The sequence below is a fragment of the Amblyomma maculatum genome, chromosome 1, assembly GCF_055883805.1.
Source record: "Amblyomma maculatum isolate TAMU_Amacu chromosome 1, ASM5588380v1, whole genome shotgun sequence".
NCBI lineage: Eukaryota > Metazoa > Arthropoda > Arachnida > Ixodida > Ixodidae > Amblyomma > Amblyomma maculatum.
In genome coordinates, this window is record NC_139344.1 from 282,566,490 (window position 1) to 282,592,127 (window position 25,638).

General features: G+C 44.1%; 1 protein-coding gene across 3 annotated transcripts in view; it reads right to left on the reverse strand.

Moving 5' to 3' along the window:
• Positions 1–25,638, reverse strand: part of Pus1 (Pseudouridine synthase 1) — a 95,217-nt gene that overhangs the window by 131 nt on the left and 69,448 nt on the right. For all 3 annotated transcript variants that reach the window (XM_084591506.1, XM_084591508.1, XM_084591507.1), the window contains 6 exons: positions 21,086–21,164; positions 17,500–17,545; positions 17,242–17,406; positions 16,063–16,182; positions 4,315–4,385; positions 230–365 (listed from right to left, as the gene is read on the reverse strand). In XM_084591506.1, coding sequence (XP_084447632.1) covers positions 230–365; positions 4,315–4,385; positions 16,063–16,182; positions 17,242–17,406; positions 17,500–17,545; positions 21,086–21,164 — 617 coding nt within the window. The remainder of the gene's footprint in view (positions 1–229; positions 366–4,314; positions 4,386–16,062; positions 16,183–17,241; positions 17,407–17,499; positions 17,546–21,085; positions 21,165–25,638) is intronic.

Sequence of the window (25,638 nt, forward strand, 5' to 3'; positions counted from 1 at the left end):
AGAGAGAATTCACTGTAAGTATGCTTTTCAAGCAAACCAGTAGCTCTGCATCATGCTAATTAAAAAGCCCTTGTTGGCAGCTCAGTGAACACTGCATCAGCTGCATCAATTTGTTCTTGCAGAAAATGTTTTCAAAGCTCCAACTATTAGCGGACCGTTGCCACCCCCCCACACACCAGAGAATTGAGAAAAAAAAAATTCGCCAGATTGACGTCGGACATCTGCTCACCTCGTTATTTGCACCAGCATCATCATCATCATCACTGCGGACTAAGTTGCACAATTCTGCATCATCAAATGTTGGTGGTCCAGGCTCACGAACATCGTATGAATGCAGTTGCAGATTCTCCATCCAGTTCAGCATACTAGTAAGTGCAGTGATAGGAAAACGCCATTCATACATTTGAAACCATTTAGAAAATTACCATGTTATATGGCGAAATGCTGTGAACACGTGACAAAAAAAAAAAATGCAGGAAACAAATTTCTGAAGCTGTAGGATAAATGCTTTTTGGGGTATTTATCACAAAAAAATTAGGAAAGCACTTAAGATTTCCCTTAAGAGTAGATGCGGTAGCGCCTTTTAACACTGCCTTTTCATTATGCAAGGGAAGCTGGCAAACGTGAGCCATTAACACTGCCCCATCATATACACTTGAAGGCAGAGCTTAAGTGCCCACCCTTTTTTCCAGACTGCCATCTACGGCAGCAGCGGCTTTTCGACGGAATGAGCAGTGTACACTACCACATAGCAGTTATCGTATTGCCACCTCAATGAAACGTACAGCAGCCACTGATGGTACAAACACTGCTTTGCATAGAAAAGCAAAATATGACTTGTGCTATCAAACCACAGAGGTAAACATGAGGGCATTCTTATTAGTTTTTGCACAAGTTTGGACCCCATGACTACAATTCTTTGTAGCTACTTGGCAAAGTTGCACACAGGAGCACAGACAGAGGTAGATGTGCATACCTGCATACTGTGTTTTTCGTGCACTCTTATGTATATCTACTTTTTTCGTATGAAGAAAGCCAAGAGCCAGTGACGCCAAGCAAAGCATAGATTTCTTTTTTTGTGGGAAAAAATAATCATGAAGGTAGTTGATTGGAAAGTAGAAGAAAAAGAAAGCTCGATTAAGAGCGTTAGCTAGAGTTTTGCCAAATTTAATCCTAGGTCCTCAATTCTAGTACCAACGGGAACATCACAGAACAATGACCATGTTTGGTACCACCCGCACCTCTCTACGACCACTGGTTCGCCCGCCATGGACCCGACCGCCCCCCACCACGATAAGGTGAATTCAAAACTTACTCAGTGATTGCAATCAACAAGCTTATATGTATAAAAAATTTAAGTCTTCAGAAACAAATATGCCTAAAGAATTTGATAAGAACCTTGAAGTTTAACTTGCCCACCTAATGAGAACTGCTGATCAATACACAAATTTTATAATGCTATTCCGATAACCTATAAGCACCACCAAAAGGCACAAATAGATCACTCCCTTGAACTGTAAGTACAGGTATGAACATTGTTCACTGTTGGGTGTTCACCTAACAGGCGAATGCTCAACATTTATGGCTCTGTGCATGGTAGAGAAATGCAAACATGGCAGATAAAAACGATACAGAATCGGTAAGATGCAAAAAACTGCGCTTCTTTGCTGTCATAAGTGGAATACTGATTAAAACGAACAAGTCATTTCAGAAGGCTAATTACTCCTTTTGACGCACACTTCAAAAAGAAGAAATGATAAAGCAGCACAGTAGGTGCTTCGTGATTTTCAGCTATATTTAGGCTACAGCAGTGGTGCATATTCCAGTACACTAGAGACAACAATGGTACGTACTATTATATACCTGTGACTTGCAGAGCATCTTTGTCACATCAGCACATTAGATCCTGTCCTGCTTGAGTAAATGTACACTGAGCACTGCTATATGAACATTTTCTAGAACATTCAAATTTTCATACTGCTGGTCAAAATCGCAGTTTGCCAAAAATTGAGATCCTTCACCTCAAACAATCGGCGGCTGCCACTACCACCCTCAATGTCAGTGACCAAGTAAGTGCCAAGCTTGACTGCTGCTGAAGTCCCAACACACAAAAGACTGTCAAGCCAATACGCATTTAGTTGCCAGTATTGAAGAACACCAGTGCCCCTGATTGTACACTGCTGCGTTCTCAACATCAGCACTTTAGTGTTTTCACTAAGGCTAGAACCAACCATACCATAGCACAAATGAAGTTTTTTAACAATTCCAGGTCAAATCCAGTACTTTATTTCTATATATGAGCCAAATGCCATATTTACGCCCTGGTATTGACCAAGTTATCCCCACATTTTTTAATTTTTTCACTTCAAGCATATCACGTAACAGCCTGGATAGTGTTATGGGTTTTGATGATAACAAACACATGTTTCGCTCAGTTTCTGTCAAGGTAGACCCGATTCATTTAAAAAAAAAAAAAAAAAAAGATTCCATGGTCTTGATATTCCAACTAAAACTTCTTTTACACGTACAGTACGCAAAAGGTTTGTTCGAATTTTACACATGAAATACTTGCTTAAGTAATGTTTCATTCAGAAACTTCTTTTCAGAGAATTGTAAGGGTAAAATTTGATCAAAAAGAAAATTTTTAGTCTGTGGTGAATTTACCACTCAAACTGCATTTCTTTTTCTTAGTGATGTAATTATTTCCACGTCGTTTCATGTGCTCTTCTGTACTATTTTGCTTGTTCATATATTAATTACCGTGCTTTGTATTTTTGCCTGTTTCCTTACATTGTATGTATATATAGCATTGTATAGATTTTTCCTTCCCCCTTACACAATGCCAAAAGAGCCTGTAAGGTATTTCAAATAAGTAATAAAATAAATAAATTGCCAAAAGGACTATCCTACTAAGTGGTGCTATATTTGGGCAAAATACAACTCTGCAGTAAATGTCCATACATTTTTCAAAGCCAAAAATTTTGAGCAGTACAAAACCAAGTCTCATGTTGTCTGAAAGAGCTAGCAGAAAACCAACTTTTCACTAACTTCAACGAGCCATTAATTAGCAAGCACGTGAGCCACATCCCTTTGGGACACCACATTTGTGCACATGACTTTCCAAAATTTTTCTCAAAGCCTGTTGGACAGAATGGTAGGGTCATTCGCGTCTACAAGTAAGAATCACTTTTCCAAAGCAAAAATGGATGTCGCCAAGTTGTATGGTGTGCCTGGACAGTGTTGTCATTTTTTTTTTCTCATGTGGTGGAAATGTCTTACTGCAGATGATTTTTCTTGGTGGAAACAGTTTTGAATGACAGCTAAGCTTATTCATCTGACATAAATATTTTTTCTTTTAAATTAAGTCTGGAATTTCAAAAATGTGAAAGAGTGTGGCATGCACGAATTCCTAAATTTTTTGAGCCATATACTGTAAAACCTCATTCATTCGAAGTCACTGGGACCACAAAAAATGTCTGAATTAACTAAACACAGCTAAAAGATAGGGCCCAGGCAAAAAATGCTATTGTGAGAACGCACTGGGCATACACCCCACAGGCTGTTATCATCACGGCTCAAGCACAAACAAGTTAATAACATACAGCGATATCAGCAGAGGTCAAAAGCAATACAGCACTACACACTCATGGCTTCTGGCAAATCTGCACAGCTTTACAGTTTCAGATTCTGCGGTGTACACATGCAACTGAGATTATTTATTACGCACGCATTTTGCTGCTAAAATGCACTTTTGCCTCCTCCAAAGTAGTTCTGAGCAATCATATCACTGCAGAGTTTCAGACAATTTTAAGAAGCAAACTGAAAATGTCTAACTTTCAAGAAATTTTTTTCAAGATGCTGCAGGGAAAAGGACCTGAAGAAATCTTTGGGCCTAATCGAAGGAACTTTTGGTTTTGGCATGGAGGAACATGCCTGAATAGCATTGTTTTGTTGGAAACAGCCTCACACCCTGCTTTTACAGTACCACAGAAATATTTGTAGATGACAGCGTAAGGTACTGACACATTACGACCCCCTACAGCACACAGGTCAACTTAAGTATTTAGTGGAACAAAGGGAACATCTTGCTTTGACTGAGCTAAAACAGTCAAAATGTAGGTCACATTCGATGACAGCGGAAAGTGTGCATGCAGCTGAGGTACAAATTATAATGACTTTAAGGAACGGTCTACTTATTATGTGATTGACACAAATACGTCAACTGCGAGTACCATTAACTAGTTCGTGCATCTACAGTATAGAGAAGGTTGGGCCAAGGACATAGCAACAAAATGCAAGAAGCTCAAAGGATACGACTTTTCATCTTGCTCTGTATTCACAATTGTGGGGAAGATGTGCTTCTCCTTGAATGTCTGGATGAAGTCCTAAATAAAGAAAAAAAAAAAAAAAAAAAGAAACACACACATTAGCCCAAAACACCTAGCACTGAAGTCATTACAGTGAAATTAGCTACTTGTTTAATAACCCTTTGAAAGTCCACCAGAGGTTGCCTCTACATTACACAGCAGTATGCGATGCCAAAGTGACCTAGGCTAGGCACAGGTAGGAAACTTCCATAGAAGCCATTGTCAACCCATTCAGATGCCAGCATCAATTCCTTTCATAGTGACCGAAGAAAAGCCTACTGAAATATTGTATCACTGTCCTGGCAAAAAGATAAAGCAGAAAGCATGATTCGAACCACCACCAGCGAAAAAGGAGTAATTCCAAATACCGGTGCCTGGACAGCTTGGACATTGCTGCAGCTTATTGCACCAAATACATGCACAGGGAGTGATTCCTTTTTAAACATCAGCTTCCTTCCAGTCAGCAGGTGCACTGACATAACTGAAACCGGAACTAGTGAAAGTTTGCTACCCCAAGCTAGGCTTTCTTGCAGCTGACATTGCGGAGGTTTATCCTGGTAAAACCTAGTTATCCAAGCGTAAGCTCTGTTTAGCATTGCTACACATCAGCCTCACGCCTGCGCAGAAGCATTGATGCACTCAGGCCGGCACGCATCTAAAGGAGTTGTTAAACCCCCCGCATGGTTACGTGGTATCACAGCGAAGAGCCTCCGAGTGAGTCCGCAGCGGGTCACAAAGAGTGACATCACTAACTGTGGCTTTGCTTCGGTGGTTCAAGGTCAAATGCGCCAGTGAATGACCTTGGAAGTGTGAGAAGTAGAGCTTTAAAAATTGCAAGGTTTTGTTCTGTCTTCTACATGCCTTATAAAACTTTACACGTCATGGAACACTGAGGATGTATTGAGGACACGTTTACATATCATGGACACACAGACTTAAGTTAGCCTATAGTATCTGAAGTGAAGTGAAATTTATTTGGTTTCCTCACAAGTATAGGACAGGCAAAAGGTGTTAGGTACACCTGACTAAGACCTGTCCTCCCAAAACAACCGTGGCACACCAAAAATATTCGTACAAAAAAAATTACCTGTTTCTAATTAAAAAGATGCAACTCTCACTGAAAACAGTGATTTTATAAGCTAGAAAATATGAAAGAATGGCCAATTATTCAAGTACATTGCGTGTCTCAATGAAGGTTTTGGGTGCAGACCTGAGAGGTTAGTTTAAGCAGCCATCTGCTTCAGAATGGTGATCACAGTCTTTTCAGTTCAAATCAACAAGCATGAAAATTTTTATATGCAATTTTCTACGCTATAAATGCATATTCTACAGTCACAAATATCAACGTAGCTAGAAATAACCTTGGAATACTATTGCACTAAGAACAGTAATAATAGCAGTTGTAAATATGCCTCAAATGCACCTGGCCTATTCTTGGCCACCCATTAAATGTGAGAGTGAGTTTTGTGCGTGCATGTGCTTTTCGTTTAGTATTACTTCTCCCTAATTTGGAGTAGCTCGTCAGGTTGACTCAGGAAAATATCTCCGGTAATCATAAAAGTGTGCCTTCTCCTCTTATTAAACATGAAAAAAAGATAAGGCTATCAACTAGGAAAATCACTCAACTGCATTAGCATCCAAAAAAAAAGGGGGCAAGCACTGCTTCTTACTCCTTACTGTCTTTCACTGTTTAGATTCCATGTGATAAATCAGAAAGGTCAAAGCCTTTAGCTTGACTATAATCTGCATTTTGCAGCTCAATTTAGTTGATATATAAAAAACTGTTCCTTTTGAAGTGTTTTCTATGCTCTGCTACTCAATTGTACAATGCCAAGAAAAAAAAAAAACTGTGAATAGTTGTGACAAGGTTGCTCATTTTGTTTATACTACACGTGACAGTCCAGTTCGTTAGCTTGGCTACACCGCACAATTTAATGACAGGTTTCTATCTTCAGCATCAATGCAGTATACTGCTTAATAAGTACCTGTCAATCTATTAAAAACAACCTTCTAGTATACTGCTTAATAAGTACCTGTCAATCTATTAGAAACAACCTACTACCCAGGAGACTGAACAGTATTGACACTAAATGAACTTTCAAACCAAACAGCAAACACACAACAAATTGCGCAACTTTCAGCGAGCCCTAGAAGCAAAGTTAGTGGCAGAAAGGTAAAGGAGAAATACACAGGTGAATGCATATATGGTCAGGCACTTCTAATGCAACAAGAAAAATGAAAATCTGAGTATGGTGCAATGAAATTTGGAAACCTTTGCAATTACCAGGATATGAAGACATGGCTAAGAGAGCAAACTAATTATGGAAGTATTGAAGGCAACTGCATATTTGGCTAATCTAGTGTTCTACTAAGTACAGGGTGGCACCAGAGATTGTTGTAGAAGTGAATCGATTACATTAAAGTATATTTCGTAGCTCATCTGCCAAGAAACTTGGTGCCTTATAAGCAGTTGTACCTTAATGCAACATAATCAGCGTATTTCTTCATGATTTGTTGACCTTGACCCTTGAAATTACGAATATGTTTCCAACAATCAGAATGCCTTATTTCCTGCTGCAGTAAAGCTGCATCCTTCCCCCAGTGTACCAGAAAAGGTGGGAAAAAAAAGTCTTGTCAATGACATTGTGACCACAGCATCAGTAAAATTCATCAGCCACATTTTAATTAGTGGTGGCATGTATTGGAGGTTTTTTTTTCTTCTCTTGTGCTAACAGCAGTAGTGATGAGATTTGCCTTTAAAGACAAATCTTAACAACTGGAGCAGGCTTTCTGCTGGAAGCTAAGAAGGCGGCCTTTGTTTCCTAGACCTTTCTTTGATAGTCCAGTCTAACGTATGTGTTTGCAAATTCCATGTTTACGCTGCCTGAAAGACGGGGTCTCAAGCAGCACATCCTTTCTCGGTGTTAGCGATCTGGGCTTTTGTCAAGACAAGTTGGGGTTAATCAGTATTTACGTATGTTCGATGGCGATCTTCATTGTTGACGCTCAAGGGATTCTCATGTGATTAAATCAACAAATGCTTCTAAATGCGTCTGCACGAGAAATTCACGACAAATGACAGCATCGTTGCTTAGCTTGAGAATTCCTTTTCTTTAGTCCCCTTAGACACTACAGAAGAATGGTGCATTTTGGTGTATGCGGCCTATTTTCTCTGTGAGAGAGCGCATATTTTACAATGACTGCGAGCGTGCCTCCATGAAAATGGAGTAGGCAAGAATTCCAGAACATTTGCGATAGAATACCTCGTAGTACTTAACCGGTTTAGAGAAATGCTTCCCGTTCCACAATCAGATTGATTAAGTTATAACTCGCATAATATCGCACTAAGCCAGTACTTGTTGGTCATGCTGAAGGTTGATTTCGTCAGGTTTCTTAGAGACTCAGTAGCTCTTGTCTCCTTGTCCTTTGTCTGTAGTATGTACACAAAAATATTTTGATGTAATATTGATCCTTGGGCAAGAGGACTTACAGCTACAAAGCAGCAAGATGCCATTGTATCGTGTTATGGACCCACCTCTAGTTAACATGATACCAAACGAAACAACTATGTCTATGAATTTTTTTCTGTACAAGAAACTAAACTAAAAAAAAAAAAAACCAACAACAAAGAAGCCCAATTGCATGAAAGTCAAAATTTTTGTTCTTCGCAGTTCATATTTCATGCTACTTAATATACCCGCGGGATAGGCCTTGTGAACAGTCTTTGCATTTTTATCCTACATAACTCAGAGGCCTTCATTCTTTATATTATGAATATGAAGAAAGCCAAAGAGCTGCAGTCAATTTTCAGAGCAGACAGTGGTTTGGTTCTTCGTTGGAACACCCACCATGATTATATACGCTCCAAAGCCAGGAAGGCACTTTGGAGCCTCAGGAGGAACATATATCACACAACCCATGAAATAAAATGTCTAGCATATATAACATTAATAAGACCGATCATTGAATACGCAAGCCTTGTCTGGGACCCATACATAAAACATAACCTTTCAAATATTGAAAAAGTACAGTGACTTGCTGCTAGGTTTATATTTAATAAATACCGGCATTGTACCCCTCCTTCTGATCTCTGTTGAAAAGCTGGTATTCCGACATTAGAGTCGCGAACGCAACAAGAAAGGCTAAAATACTTGTATCAAATTATTCATAATCAGGTTAATATTGACAAATCACAATTTTTCAAAATTTGGTCTAACAATCACGACATCGCCATTCTATGTTCATTCCAGCTCCTTCCGTCCGCACTGATTGTTTAAAGTACAGCTATTTCCCTAGAGCGATTAATGATAGGAACTCCTTATCTAACAATGCTGTACAGCTCTTGTTTTTTCCAAATAGTGAGTTTTCTCTTTTATGTTGAGTGAATATAGCGTTGTATACCCGCTATATGTTTTTTAATTGTGTGCTGCCTGTAAATGTTGTTTACTATACTAGAAGCTTTGATTACAGCATGTATTGTTTAGTTTTTGTTGTTCTGCTTTTTAATTTTATTCATATACCTGCATTAGGATGTACTGTGTCTTAAAATTTGTTCTTTCCACTCCTGTAAAAGCCCCTCAAAGGGCTGACAGTGTGTGTGTGTGTGTGTGTGTGTGTGTGTGTGTGTGTGCGTGCGTGCGTGCATGCATGCATGCATGTATGCATAAATAAATAAATATTAAACAGCTTGCAGACTTAATAGCAGTCGCAATGACTTCATCACACATAAAATAGACTGCAAACCACCAGATCATCACAAGAAAAACAAAGTACATGCTGTGTTTTCCATGTTCACTCACATTATTATTGCAGTCGACAGGCTAATGAAAAGAAACCATGCCACATGCATTGCTTGCAGCATGAAAATGTCATGTGGAACCCAACATGCCCCCACGAAAAGAAAAAGGTGGCATGGGTTGGTACGAAGGGTGTCCTTGCCCTGAAAACGAAGGCATCGAGACACCCTAGCTTTCCCATTAGCGAGGAACCAGGCTGACGATTTAGAAGAAATTGCTGGTGCCAACAAACATGGTGAGATGACATGGTTGCACTGGTGAGACATGCGGAAAGAGAAGAGGGGAGAGAGTCATTGACAAAAAAAAGCTGGATTCAACTGCTCCAAGGCAACAGAGTAAGCGAAGCTATTCATGTCAACAGTGTACAATGCTGAAAAGCACCCCAGGACATAAAACAGTCTGAGGTAGTGCAGCTGAAGTGGACTCCGGTGGGATGCTTCACAGACAAAAACATGGGCTGCCTACCCCCTCTCCTCATGAGCATATGCTTTTCTGCTGCCTTTTTTCTTAACCATGCACCAACTGCCGCTACGCTTCTTCAAAAATATGGCTAGCTGTTTGGAGGTTGAGGAAGGCGTAAAGGTGCTCCAGGACACGACAGCCGAGGCCGATGGTGACAAAACGCATCACGGAGGAGCTTGATGTACTTGTGGAGGGTGGTAGGTGATGAAGAAACCCCGAGTAAATCGGTGGGAGTAGAAGTGGTGTGCTATAAACAAGCTCAACTGTTGAGAAAGAGGCTGTGTTTGAAGGCACAGAGAATGCCAAGTAGGGTGAGGGGTAGGTGCTGAACCCACTCCATTGGTGTGTCTCGTGCAGTAGTATGGCTTTCAGATGGTGGTGGAAACATTCCACAAGGCCATTTGTTTGGGGCTAGCATACGGTGGTTTTCAGTCGAGTCGAACTTAGAAGACAAGGAAGCTTGGTGGAGAGAGATGGTTTGAACTGTTTGATGTGGTCTGTGATAATGAAAGATGGACATCCAATGCGAGACACCAGGTAGAAACGAAGGCAGACACAACTAATGAGGCAGAAATGCCAAGAAGCAGCACTGCTTCAGGTCAAAAAGCGTACCAGTTGCTCTGACAAGGTAGAGGCGGTCTTACAGGTCAATGCGAACTGTACTGAGGTGTGTGTCGGGAGGAAAAGGGCATGGCTGGCGGCACAGAGTAGTGTTCACGTTTTGGCAAGGGACACAGGCACACACCCAGCCACGGACACTAGAGTTCATGCACAGCCACGTGAGGCGAGACACCATAAGTGTTTACGTTGCATGGAATCCAGTGTGAGCAAAGTTGTGCAGGGCAGGTGCTTGCGAAAAGAAGCAGGCACAAATGGTCTAGGAACACTTGTGGAGCAGTCACATTTGAGGGAAGTGCCTTGTAGTTAAACATCCATGAGCTAAGTGATGCGGGAAAGGCTTGCAAATATATCAACTTTAAGTCAGTAGGCTGAGTGGTGCAAATTCATAAACAGGTAGAGGGCAAAACATAGTGACAGCATCCACATAATCAAGTGAATGAAAATTTTGGTTGCGCCGCTGACATGACGAGAATATTTGTGCTGTATTCACTCATGTGAGCGGGCTGACAAACTTCTTGAGGCATGTACAGGCTGTTGGAAGGCTAAGTTGCACGGGCAAGAGGCTTGCGATCTGAGGAAATTGTGAAAGCAAAACACACTGTAACAGGTTGGGTTAGGGCTCATGCGTCTAGGAAAGAAAGTGAGACAGCTCCAACGGCAATACGGGAAGCATCTGTCAGAGGGCTCTGTGAGAGGGCAAGGAAACTCTGGCCTCGGGCATGCAAGCAGCGCAGCATCAGTCAGGGCTTCTATGATGATGAGAAAGGTATTCCTTTCTCATCATCATAGAAGCCCTGACTGATGCTGCGCTGCTTGCATGCCCGAGGGACCCTTGCACTGTACTTGCACTGTAATCCCATGTGAGCGGATGCATCATCTAAGCCGCCAAAAGCAGGTGATTAAGGGGTTCAAGCAGAGCGGCATAATTCTTGATAAAATGGCAGTAGCAGTTTCCCAGGCCGAGGAATTAGCATAGTTTGGGATAGATGCAAGTGACGCAAAGTTCATAGTCTCTTCCACTTTGGACGTCAGAGTTTGTACGCAACCTGTGTTGATATGGTGACTAAGAAAAGCGATGGTACACCAAACTCACTCCTGATACTGACGATGATGATACCATGGGTCGAGAGTCGGTCAAACAAAAGGTGGAGATGCTAAAAGTGCCCACTGACAGAAGTCTTGGTCCCAAGGAGATCATCGACATAAGCGAAAGGGCAGACCAATGAAAGATGGCGTCAATAAAGCATTAGAGTGAGTGTTCAGCGTTCCGGAGGCCGAATGCCATGTGAAGAAATTCAAACAGGTCAAAAGGTGTGATGGCTGTTTTTGGAATATACTGTCTTCTGCGTTTGGGATGTGGAGATAGGTATGGTAGAGATCGATTCTTGAAAATATGGTCTCACTATATAGTGTTGTGGTAAAGTCTTGAGTATTGGGCAGTGGGTAATGATCAAGGAACATACAGATGTTAAGAGACTGGCAGTCACCACACAGATGCCAGTCCCAGTTTTTAATGCGACGTTAAAAGCCCCGTTCCCCCAAAAATCTTCAAAAATCAGTGTTGCGAGCGAAAAATCATAGGCATAGCAGGAGGCAGTTGGTGACTGGCATGGCCGGGAACTAATTAGACATAGGGTTGTCTGACATCACATAACCACATGACACAGCTGATTTGGCAGGAGTTGCCAACTTGGACCTCTCCTTTCAGATAAGAGGGTGACCAGAATTAGCCTTCCAGAACCCTAGTATTCTAAGTCATACACACTACCCTTAAGTCACGCAGGCACATTAGTATGGCTTATTTAAGCACAGCGTTTTATCTACGTCACGTGGCCATTCACATACGACTGTATGATGAAAAGTATGCGTGAGGCATTAGTTGAAAAAATTAAGAGATTACTAATCGGGCGAGTACCAAAGTCCATGTACACAAACAAGGATTTGCACATATACTTGGTAAATGGCAGCCATTACCACTATCATCCTTTAAGGCAGAGCTGAAGTGTCCCCTCAAGTTCGTTTTTTTTTTTTTACCATGTGAAGAGGAGAGGCCCAACTGCTGGAAGATGGTTGAATAAAGCTAAGTTTGAGCACAGCTCAAATTCGGGGCAAGGCGACATGGTCAGAAGCGGACGAGTGGACAGGATGGTGGTGAGCAGGTGCTGATGCATGTTATGGCGAAGAGGTAAAGTCCAATCATGTGGGACCACCAGGGGCTTGTAGCAAAGGGCCTAATGAAGAATTGGCAGGAAAGAGCCATACCAACAGCAGTTTGTGCAGTAAGACCCTGGATAGAGGACACATGATCGAATCCAGAAAGCAATGACGCTTGATGCCAATGTTTGGTGAGGAAGTCAGCATCAATAATAAACCAACGGAGGATGTCGGCCACTAAGAACAGCCATCGAAAACCTTGACGCAAGCCCAAGTTCAGTGTCACAGAATGTTGCTGGCAGAAAGGAGTGCGCATACTCTTCACAATGATCAAGTAGGTAAAGCGGCCAACAAGTACGGTCATGGTGCGTAGTGGAATGAATACTGATTTGTGTGCTGGTACAGTCGAACCCGGATATATTGAACTTGAAGGGGATCGCGAAATAGTTCGATATATCGATAATTCGATATACAGAAATCAGCTTGGGACGGCACGTACGATGCGAAAAAACGATACCGTATTTGTCGCGTAATCAGCTCACTCGCATAATGAACCCACCCTCCACTTTCGCATTCGAGAATTTGGAAGAAAAAAAAAAGCGTTAAGGCCAGCTCGTTCACATGCAAGCGATTAAGCGGTAACCGCATGAGGCGATAACCCCTAGCGATCCGTCGCGCGATGCCGCCGCCAACGCTTGTTGTCACTGGTGCATACCGCACGGAGCGACGGGAATCAGCGACAGAGAGGCGCGTTTTCAGCGTTGCTCTGTTGCCGCCGCTTCGTCATTCGGTCAAGGGGAATGCAATCACGCTATATCCCATTTCTAACACTAAACAGCATAGAGTACGATAAAACACTGATGAAATTTTTTTGTAACGCATCATATTTTAAACGTCACAGCGCAGCGGTGCGCTACTACACTGCGATGCCGACTTGCATTGCGAGCATGCAGCGCCTTTCTCCTGCTCCTTTCGGAAATTAACAATATCTAGCCACGCTAACCTTTTTCTTTCTTTTATTACCCTTCCAAGCTTTTACTGAATTATCTCGATGCACTCATATATATACACGGATCAGACGAAGTGAGCGCGTGAAGGCACCAGGTTCTTCGCCCAAACCGGACTAGGAAAACAAACTTCACATGCAATAAAAAGAAAAAAAAAGCCAGAACGGAAGTTGAGCACCCTAAAGCCCTCTGCGATTGGCTGCCTCGAGAGCTGCTTCCGGGCAACACGCGAAATTTTCTAAAAACCCAGAAACCGAGCAACAGCGACGAGCGGCAATGGTTTGGTGGCCCTCAGCCCATCGCGTGGCTTGTCACCGTGAATTGTCGCCTCATGCGGTTAGCGCTTAAGCGATTTCAGCGAAGAGCGGCAGCGACAGAGCAAAAAATTTCCAACTTGTTGAAACTGCGTCCCTCTGTCGTTCGAGCCACCGCGGCAGCTCAAAACTGTTTTTGTGTCGCCGCGGCAGAAATCGCCAGCGTCTTCGCTTGCATGTGGACTCCGTTTCAGTCGTCTCATCCACAGCTCATTTCTTGGCAGCGTGCTAAGATGCTGCGCAGCGATAACGTCGTGGCGTGTTTATCTTTTGATAGCTCCTGCGGCGGCAGGGAGCGAATTTGGCAGACTGCCCGTGATGGCTTGATTGCACAAGCCTGGTTCGATTTATCACGCCGCGCTTGGGGCGGGCGTAGTCCACTGCCACAAAATCATTGGAAAGCGTGATACAGTAGCTGCAAATGCTGTTTGAAGCGAAAAATGCTAAAAGCCAGTGTCATGATCGCAGCTGACCGCGTGCTTTCGTTGATTCATATTCATACATGCATGAATAAACGACTCCCGCAAAAAAAAAAAAATGCCGCTTCGTAACGCCATATCTTAAGCTATGCCGCGGGTACAGCACAACGATAAGAATAGACGACTTTCGCAAAAAAAAAAAAAAAAAAAGATAGATCTGCCGCTTCTCAACTTCCACAGGCGCCATAGCCACGTCAGCCGCCGCGCACAGAGGGTTCGCAACACACGCTGGAGAAAGCGTCCGATGTTCTGTCTGAGAACGGGCAGAGCTGGCTTGGCACATGCGCTGGGCGTGCTACTGCGAACGAAGGCCGGGAAAGAGGAAGGAGAGAGATAGCTCGGCAAAAGAATGGGCACACCCTTGCGCTTCGCTCTATCGCGTTTTTCCCCTCTCGATCCCACCATTTCTCTCTGGTTCATTCATCAACATGGCTTGTAAACGTCACGCTGGCGTGCAGAATGGGGTAGCGCTGCCCTAGACCGAACTGTCCCCTATCATTCCTCCCGCGCGTGGCTTGAACACGTCATGCAGCAAATGGCCGAGGATGATGCGATGTCTTTGGGAAAGGCACTCTTGCCAGTGCGTGGTGTGGAATTCGATATATGACACGGCTTCCCTATACTTTTACATGTGATTTTCGAGGGGATATTTCGTGAGTTTGATATATCCGGGTTCGACTGTATCTATAAATTTGGTGCTGTTAGTCTTGTCACTATAAGAAAGGCAACAGAGTTGCTGGCTTTGACAGCTCATCGCTGCTAGCAGTCAGTTGGCTGGTTTCCTGACAAAGAACACAGTGAAGTGCAATGGTGACGAAACGGCGGTGGCAAAATTAATGCACTGGCCTGGATGGTGAGGTCAAATGTTGCTCCTGGGAAGTGAGGCATGGTCAGGTGTGCCGTCACTGATAGGAGCAATGGATACAGCGGCCTTGAGCTGCTGTGGCGGCAATCAGTTGATCAAAGCAATGGCAGAGCTGGTCGACAGATGAGATACCCATATGCAAGGTATGAAAATGATGAGTGAAGAGAGAGCAGGGATAGCGGTGGTGGCTGAGTTGATGATGCCAACCTGCGGGCGTAAGTTTCCGTCCTCCATGTTTCCGTCCTCCATGACCTCATAGACTAACTAGGCAAGTTTGGAGAGGTTCACCATTGATGCAGTGGCCACAGTTACCTGGATATTTGCTAGAAACCATGGGAAGAACAGATTTTGCAGAAGTGTGTCTTCTACCATGTGAGCTCAGGCGTGGAAAAGCTGTGTCATTATGCGACACAGAAGTTGACTGGGGCGAGTCTCCAAGCTCTTCAGCTGATAGGAACAGCTGAATTCACATGCGTTCAAGGAGTGCCACCTTTAGTCACCTTGTAGGAATCTTCTCAGCGGTTCAAACGGAACCAGGTCATCAGCTGTCGAGTGCGGGTGATGATAGGACCCATACACAGCCGTCTAACAAAACCTGAGAGCAGGTTGTTATTGTCTTCTCAAGCTGTCCAAGAGCCGTGTCTCTTCCTTGTTTTTTTCAGTCACTGATGCCAAAACATCAGGCAAAAAGAGGCACAGCTAAAGTGCCTACTGTGGGGGGCACAGGGAAGACTTTGGAACACTTCTGAGCATTATACAGGATGCACTTCAGCCCGGAATTTTTCTTTGTATCACCTGAGCATTTGTGTCACCAAGATTTTACAGTAGTATATTTGACAAACTAGCACGCACTGATGTGATGACTACATGTGTTCGGACAGCTTTATGAGAACGAAGGAGAGATGCAACACAAAGCAAAAGCAGTGCACCACAGTGCAAGGTATGTCCTCTTGAACCAAAAAGAAAGGTGTCATTTTCTTGACAGGCAGCAACTTACCTGCTTTGCCTCCCAGCAGAGGGGCTCATGCAGACCATCTCCACCATAGCGTCGGTTGTAGCGATCATAGTGCACATGTTCCAGCATGAGGCCCAAGGCTGGTGCAATGGGAATGTCCAACTGGAATAGCAAAACAGGCATTCAACATGATGCAGACCATAGTTCCTCATCCACTGTACCATCTACATCTACCTATTTCTTTTCCCCTGGCTTTAGCAATTCTCTCCACTTTCCTGAGTTTTACATCTGCTCTTAATTTTTTTCTTTCCGCTTTATTATTTTTCTTATCATTTACAACTTTTCATTTTTTTTTCTCCAGCCGTCATCACTGCTCTTTCATTCCTCTTTTGCCAATGTCATTGACCACAATTCTCACACTCACTTTTCCCTTTCTGGCTGGCAACCTCCCTCTGGCTGTTCTGATAATGTGTTACAGTAAGCATTGTCTGAGAACAGGCATGAGTTTCCTCCTGGGCGGGTTGTAAAGGGTGTCTTAACTCTGCCTTGAATGACCGAATACAACTGTATGATTTCTAGCTTTCCTTCATTCATTTCACCATGTGCAATGTAAACATCTGTTGTCCGCTAGAGCTCACGCTCTCACTGTCTCCTTTGACTTGTCTCTGTGCTATTTTCTTAACATCACCTTGCAACAACTAGCCCAACTCTAAACTTTTCGCGTCTCTCATAGCCTGAGTAGCTTTGTGACGTCAAACCCCATAAACCAAACCTAAACCAAACCAAAATTTTTCCTTTTCTACACTTCATCTCAAAAGCTATACCGCATCATACATGGCAAAATTACTTTTGAAAAGGAATTAAATGACATTACTCATTACTGCTCCCAAAAAGTAATGAAATTACATTACAATTACTTCTGCTGAGTAATTAAATTACTTTCTAGTTTCCATCCATGCAAAAACTAAGCACAGCTAGTAAGCAAAACAACTTCTTCTCTAGATGCGAAGCACCCACATTCTTTCGTCTTCCCGCCAAATTCCGTTCCAGAGAGCTATTCCTTCCCTCTCTCCTACAGTATGTGCGATTACAATAACAAGACTGCCGCAAAAAAAAAAAAGCATGGTTGAACGGTCCTGAAATGATCGGCGAACCCAGCGTCTTGCTGGCCCGGAGCAGTCTCCGCCATTTGAAGGGATACCAAGACAGAAATTTACTTGCCCGCTCAGGGCCCCAGGCCCTACGAATTATGGACTGATCTGTGTGTCCGCGCATGATGGCAATGACAAGGCCAACCATCTTGCGGATCTGGTGCAGCATGAAGCTTTGGCCTTTGATCTGGATTTGGAGAAACTCTAGGTTTCCTGCCATGAAAGGCTGGCCACACTGGAACAGACGGGACCCCGCTCGTCAAGTTTGAAGCAATCACAAAGAACACCATGCATACAAGGTGTTGGGGCGCAGTAAAAAAGCTCTTGCCTCGATAGATATGATGTACCTCATGGCACTTGGGTCCTGGGACTTTCTGGGAAAGGAACAAAAAGTGTGGTAGCTTTTCTTTAGCACTTGTTTGAACTAAACAACTGCACACAGGATGCTTGAGCATATTAAACTTAATAAAGTTGAAAGACTGCAGAAGCCACGCAAATTGCACTAAAAAACATAGAACACAAGAAAAGAAGGACACGTAGCACATGACAAGCGCAAGGACGAGCCTATATTACGCTCGCCCTGTGCTACGTGTCCTCCTTTTCTTGTGTGCTGTGTTTTTAGCGCAATTTGCCATGGCTTCTGCAGACATTCACCAACTAACCCGACAACAGCTCTTGCTAAAATTGAAAGACAGAGCCCAAATCACAATATATTAACCGTACCATGAGCATGGCAAGAACACGACAGGTAAGATATCTTGCCATGAAGATGCCAAATAAGTTGTGTGGCAATATGCTGCCAACAACACTAATAAATGGTGCACAAAATAGCGGTTGCACCACCTGCAAGACTGGCCATGCGATGTCACATAACCCTATGACCAATCAGTGCCCTGCCTGTGACTGTTAGTAATTCGGAGGTTCAGTGCCTGCCTAGTGCCATCACTCTCATTGGCTAAGCTGTTTTGTGAGGTCACAACTACATGGCCTCGAGAGCGTAATGCACAGTCCAGTATAGCGGCTCCAACGTGCGAACCTCCTGAAGGGCCTTTCAAGTTCGCCAGCCAACAGAGTGATGGAGCCTATTACAGATCAATAACTGACCATGACTTTTTATAGTGCTTTCACACTTAAGAAAAAAACAACAAACAAACATCAGACAGATTTAAGCCGGTCGGGTTTCAACCCAGGCACTCGGGTTCACTATTCGAGCGCGTTAAACTCTGAGCCACCACGGTGGGTGCTTTCGCTCATCATAATCAGGTTTCAGTAGGGTTAAAGGTCTGCCATTTGATGCAGCAGCTTCCAGATGGGTCTACATCTGCAGCTAAAGCTACAGCGCACAAGGCCGACAGCCACGGAAAGTTTGTGAAACCCCACTTTTGCACCACCACACCAGAACAGGAGTTGGCCACCCTGGTGCAGTAGTTGGCCGCAACTACCCCCGCTTAGTCCTCTAAAACCCCGGCCCTCAGTCACCAGCGGCTGCGGAGCAACTGACCATGGCGGCGGTCAGACCTATGACGCAGCGGGAGGTGATAAGAATTTCTGACACCGGACAGGTTGCCATTGAAAACTAACCCTGGCAACCTTTAATGCTAGAACCCTAGCTAGTGAAGCTAGTTTAGCAATGCTGTTAGAGGAACTAGAGGATATGAAATGGGATGTCATAGAGCTTAGTGAGGTTAGGAAGCTGAATGAGGCATATACTGTACTGAAGAAAAGGGCATGTACTGTGTTATCGAGGCTAACCGGAGAGGAGAGAACTAGGAGTAGGTTTCCTTGTCAATAAGTATATAGCGGGTAATATAGATGAATTCTATGGTATTAATGAGAGGGTGGCAGGCATCGAAATCAAGCGTAATAAGCGGTATAAACTGAAGGTTGTACAGGCCTACGCACCTACATGCAGTCATGATGACCAGGCAGTTAAAAGCTTCTACGAAGATGTAGAATCGGCAATGCGGAAAGGAAAGACGCAGTATACTGTACTAATCGTGCTGTATTAATCGTATACTCCCCGATTTCTGCCGGGGCGACACAAAAACCTGTTTTTAGCTGTAGGGGCGGCTCGAGCGACGCAGTTCCAACAGGTCGGACATTTTTCGCTCTGTCACTGCCGCTCATCACTGAGTTCGCTCAATCGCTTGGATGTGAACCGCCATTCTTTTTTCCTTTTTTTCAGATTCTCGGGGACAAGAGTGGAGGGTGGGTTCATTATGTAAGTGGGTTGATTACGCGACAAATACGGCATCATTTTTCACGATCACAAGCGGTGTCTCAAGCCGATTTCTGTATATCGAAATATCGAACTATTTCGCGATCCCCTTCGAGTTCGATATATTCGGGTTTGACTATTTGCAAAAATACTAATAAATACATTTGGAGATGCATTATGGATGAAACAAGTGAATGCACACTCTTTCCAACAGGTCCTGGGATTAGGTGAGTAATGCTCAAGTTTATAGACCTTGTGATCTACCTGGGGTGACAGTTTCCTGGTTGAGGCTGTACTAGAAGGTGGGAAACATCTACAATGGTCTGCTTAGAGTTGCTGGCTTAGACACTGCAAGCTGGCCCTCATGAAGAAAGCACAAGTGCTGGCTTCTTCAGGTTGTCCATTCAGTTTTGACCACCCAGCTTTCAGAGACGAACTCGTTGAGCAGCTTTTGAACTCTGATTGTAAACAAACCCGCACTTGCCACCCTCTGCAAAACATGCTGACCACAAAGGTTTTAAAAACTGCAAGCTGTGCCATGAGCAGAAGAAGGCTGAGCTGAATATGAACGTTTCTAGCAATTTAGTAATTTCGCTATAAGAAAAGGCAATGTAGCAAATTTCTTCATATATTCAGAATTTTTATACTCAAACACTTTTCATATTTCATTTTTTTTTTTTTTTCAGCAAGCTTACAAAAAGACTTTTTCTTCATTTCATGCATGATGTTTAAACAAAAACATTTTGTGTGAGCTTGAAAGAGCATCCGAACAGTTAATATTTAGTATATATACATCATAGCGAGACTTTTTTCCCAAGGCAACTCAGAAATGCTTGTTACCGAGAGTTAAGCTATGCCATACATGGCTGCACTACATCATCAATACCAGGACCAGACATACTATACACACAGAATGACATCTGAATTATTGTTTATTATCAGTGGCCACAAGAGATGTCTGCTTGCCATTGTGTGACTGTATACTGGGTATACGATATAGCATTCCATATTAAGCACCACCAGTGTGCATGAAGTGAGCGTGCTCTACCTGAGGAGGAGCCACATGACCTGCAGTGGCAAAATGAAGAGACACAGAGCATTGGCGAAGACTCAAACAGTTGAGGGCGCACACACACTTTGCACCTTGCTGTTCCTCGTGGCTTGACTAGGTGATACAGTCCACACTTGGACGATTAAATCCATTTACTTTTGGTTGCGCCTCTATCATTTGAAAATTAGTGCTATGTCAGACCTTAAAGCACAATAAACAATTCCTGAGCGTCCCCGCTCCCCATAAACTTCATATAACAATATTAGTTTCTGCTAAGTGCGGCAATTGGTTAAGCAACAATTTCATAGTGACTTTTTCAAGTTTTTCACCCCGCCCAACACAAACTAGGGTAGCGAATCATTGTTACTTACGAGGACCAATGTGCGATTTTTTATTTTCGTACTTAAAGCATACAAGCGCATGATAAATAACAACTGATCAGGCCATAAAGGATGTAAAAAAACAACATAGTCACCATTTATATAGCGAATTTACATTTTTAACAATTTTATATTACATTCAGCATTTCAAAGGCAGCTAATCTTAAGGCAGGTCCTAACAGCCAGACAGACGTCTATCAAAATGGCACTCCAATTATCACTAGAACAATAAGACGAGGCTAGAAAAGATAAGACTGTTACTCACTTTCCAGAAGTGAAATTGTGAAAGTTGTGGCAACCTTTGAATAAAGCTAGAACCTTGTTTACGTCTTGTATTCTTTCACCTGAAATGTGAAAAATGATTGATATACACAATACAGTGTTACGCACATCTTGCTTTAACCACTGTGAACTGGGGCCAGATCCAGCAGTGATTCCATTTCGGAACTTGTTCTTTCGCCGCTCCTAACTGGCTGACTGTGCCCAGCATGACACCAAACTTCTCAAGGCTGCTCTGCGCTTTTCGTCTACGTCACGCGGCATGGCCACTGCTCTAAAAGAAACCATTTCACTGGCCAATAGACCTTTTGCAAAACTCTGGAAGTCTGCTTCTCTGCACAGCAAAAATCCTTTCACCATAGCGACTAAACCTGTTTTAGGGGCAGAAGTTGGGTGCAGCCCAGAATACTCTTGCGTCAAGCCTGATGTCATGCACAAACCTGCAAGCAGAATTCCTTCGCTATTGAAAACTAAAAGGAGGTAGGGGCACGGTATGGATAGCACCTAAAGGCACTGCCTTCGCTAATTCCATAATTGCAGCAGCAACACAACAAGGGCTGCAGGAAATGGACATGGCCATTATTGTTATAATTGATGCCTCCTGCAGTGCACCCAATTTCTGCCCCCAAACAGATTTGGCTGCCATGGTGAAAAGGTTTTTGCCGTGCACAGAACCTGACTTCCAGAGTTTTGCAAAGCGTCCATGCAGGAACTGCGGCAAGTAAGTTCACTTCAAGGGAATCAGTCCTGTAAAAGTGGCACCATGCATGCACCGTTTTCTTTTGCTGTTCTTTGTGGCCAGAGGAATTAAACGACATCTTCTATGTGTCGGAGTAAGGTTTTTGGCAACACTTTAGGCTAGTGAAGGCACTTGTGCAGACTGTGGGCCAATTGTGAAAGGAGGAGATGAAGGGGTAGACTGTGCTGCTGCCAGAAGTGAAGGTGCTCTGCACACTTCGATTGCTATTTTGTGATCGGGAGCTTTCTGTCGACAGCAAGGCAACCATTTGGATCCCTAAGTGGCCGAGGCAATAACAACTCGCTTCAGGAAGTGTGCGGCCTGCGTTTCTTCCCCTTTTGCATCAGCAGAGAGGGAGCAAGTGGCGGCCAATGTGGAGTGTGCCCGGATTCCTGGTGTCATTGGCTGCGTCCTCAGCAAATTGACCATCATTCAAAATTTCGAAGATATCCACTACGCCCGAGTGTCTGACAAGGCTGAGGATGTAGACCCGCAGCATAGGTAGGAGGCTGCGGCAGCAACTCTTCAGTCATAGAGCTAGCGTAACTCGGAGGCCACAGCGACTGCTGCATCACTACAGGAGTTGCAGACCTCCTACTTTCAATAGTTAGCATTTTGCGCGAAAGGCTGAACTTTCAATTCAAGGAAACACTTCACAGTGCGCAAGAGGAAGCAGACGTCACTATCTAAGAGTAAAAAAAAAATATATATATATATATATATATATATATATATATATATATATATATATATATATATTGTCACGCACTTCCCGCGGTCCTTATTGAAGGAAGATGAGGTTTGGCGGAATAAGCAGAAGAGGACGAGGAAGCTGGGTGTGTCCGCTGTGGTGTGCTAATCTCCAGCGTATCCTACCATCTGTGTAAATAAACGTCGTAACAAGTGTGGTGGAGTTTGCGGGCTACAGATCACCACGGAACCTCTCCTACTTCGCCGAAGCAGAAGAATTGCTGGGCTACCCTCCCTTCGGACGGAGATGGCGCAAGCAGATGGTTCAACGCAGCCCACGCCAGCAGCTCATCCGACCACCGCACAGCCTTATCGGGAACCCCGGCACTTCTATGGCAAGCCCGGGGAAGACGTGGATGACTGGCTCACCCACTACAATCGGGTGAGCAAATACAACCGCTGGGATGCGACTACCAAGTTGGCGAATGCGGTATTTTTTCTCGAAGAAACTGCGCTAACATGGTTTGACAATCATGAAGCATCTCTTACCACCTGGAATTGCTTCATGGAAGAAATGAGAGCGGGATTTGGTGATGGCGATGCTCGAAAAAAAAGCGCCGAACAGACTCTTGCTCAACGAGTGCAAGTACCGGGGGAGACCTGCACAACTTACATAGAAGAAGTCCTCAAGCTGTGCAGAATAGTTGATGCTCGGATGACTGAGGAAGACAGAGTGGGTCATCTCCTGAAGGGAATAGCGCAAGACGTGTACAACTTCCTTATCTGCAAGGACGATTTGAATTCCACCGCTGATGTGTAACACGACACTGCCGCACGTTTGAATCTTTGAAGCGACGCCGTATCATTCCGAAGTTTGGTCGGCTGCCTAATGTGACAACTGTCGCTGGTGTGGATGTGTCTGAAACGACAAGCCTGGCAGATACAATTCGCCAGATCGTCCGCGAAGAGCTTCGGAGGCATCAAGATGTTGGGGGCCACGTCAGACCAGTCTACAGTGGCACCTCTTCGTCAGACAATAGCCCATCTTCTACCTGTTATGATCCCTCTGTTACGTCTCCTTCGGACACCCGATGCTCTGCTGCTCATCGCCCGAACATCCAGCCTCTCACCATCAACGCCTACAACAGCGAGCACTCTCGTCCTCCTCGTCGACCACATCCAGAGCATGAAACGTTTAATACAAGCGACGATGAGCCTTATTCATCGAATGAACGTGAGCCGCCAGTGTGTTATGCCTGTGGAATGATCGGCCACATTTCCCGCTTTTGCCGCAACCGTCGTCCGTACCAGCAGTATCGCCGACAGTGGGTGAACTCCCGTACAAGGCTTCCTGCTGACAATGATGATTCATATAGAACAACACCTGGCCGGAATGAGTACACAGCAACAGCTAGCCGACAAGAACGCAGAATGGCGTTGAACGGAAATGAATCACCGGCCTCTGACCGTAGTCTGACACCACCATCTCGGCGCCTACCACGCTCCCCTTCTCCCCGACGACGGTCGCTACCTCTGGGAAACTAGTGAGTGCGGCCGATGGAGGTGAGGTAGCAAATGATTCTAGCTTAACCATGCCTCTGCCTGTTTCGATGTTAAGGAACCGAATTGAAGTGTTTGTGGACGGTGTACGTGCTATGGCGTTGTTGGACACAGGTGCAACTATTTCTATTATAAGTCTCGCTTTTAAAAACTGCCTTGGTCGTAAAATTATGTTTGCTTGGGATAGTATGATAACATTATGTGGTGTTGGTGGCGAACCGCTTAACCCACTTGGAGTCTGTTCCGTGAATCTTGTTATCGCCGGCCACACATTCTGAACTGAACTCGCAGTACTTACTCGATCAACACATGACGTAATTCTTGGACTCGATTTTCTGGAGCAATGTGGGGCCACTCTCGACTTTCGCAATGGAGACATTTCTGTGAGCACGCGAATTGAATCTGTTTTGCGTGAAAATTCGCGGACCCATCCTAGCACGCTTTCGGTTTCGGAAGACATAGTCATTCCTGCAATGTCAGCAGAGTTTATACGAGTTGTTAGTTCCAGCTGTGCCAGTGATGCGTTCGACGCTGTGGTTGAACCACTCACCCTCAACTGCGCGAAGAAAAGTATTCTGATTCCCCGCTGCATCATCTCAGTAATGAATGGCCATTCTTCCTTGTGGACGACTAACTGCTCTAACGAACCTGTTGTATTACCACGTGGTCTAAAACTTGCCAACTTTGACGAAGACACTTTTAAATCAGTGGCCGTGCTCAGTACAGACAATTCCCAGCCCATCGCATGCTCAGAAGAAGATGAGACAAAATTTCTTGCCATGATTAACAAATCCCTGCCAACAAGTGACCGTCACAGTTTAGTGGAAGTTCTGGCGAAACATACTGCGGCTTTCGATTTCTCTCGGGACTCGCCACCACGGATTCCCATTTCCCGTACTCAGCACCGAATCAATACAGGAACTGCTGATCCAATCCGCCAGAAGCATTATCGTGTATCCCCATCAGAGCGCCAAACAATCGAAGAACAAGTTCGTGACATGCTGCATAAGGGCATCATTCAGGAATCGTCTAGTCCGTGGGCTGCCCCTGTGATTCTAGTCAAAAAGAAAGATGGCACATGGCGATTTTGTGTTGATTATCGACGTCTGAATACTGTTACCAAGAAGGACGTGTATCCCCTGCCACGTATTGATGACGCCACTGATTGCTTACATTCCGCCTCCTATTTTTCCTCAGTTGACCTGCGATCAGGCTATTGGCAGATCCCCATGCACCCGGAAGATAAAGAAAAGACGGCATTCATAACCCCAGACGGGCTGTATGAATTTAATGTGATGCCGTTTGGATTATGTAACGCTCCAGCCACGTTCGAAAGATTCATGGATACAGTTTTGCGCGGGCTGAAGTGGCACATTTGTATGTGTTATTTGGACGATGTAGTGATATTCGGGACAACTTTTCATGAACACAACAGTCGATTAGAGATTGTCTTGGAGTGTATTGAGAAAGCTGGTCTGGTACTCAATTCCAAGAAATGTCGTTTTGGAGAAAGCCAGACTGTGGTACTTGGACATCTCATAGACAAGGAT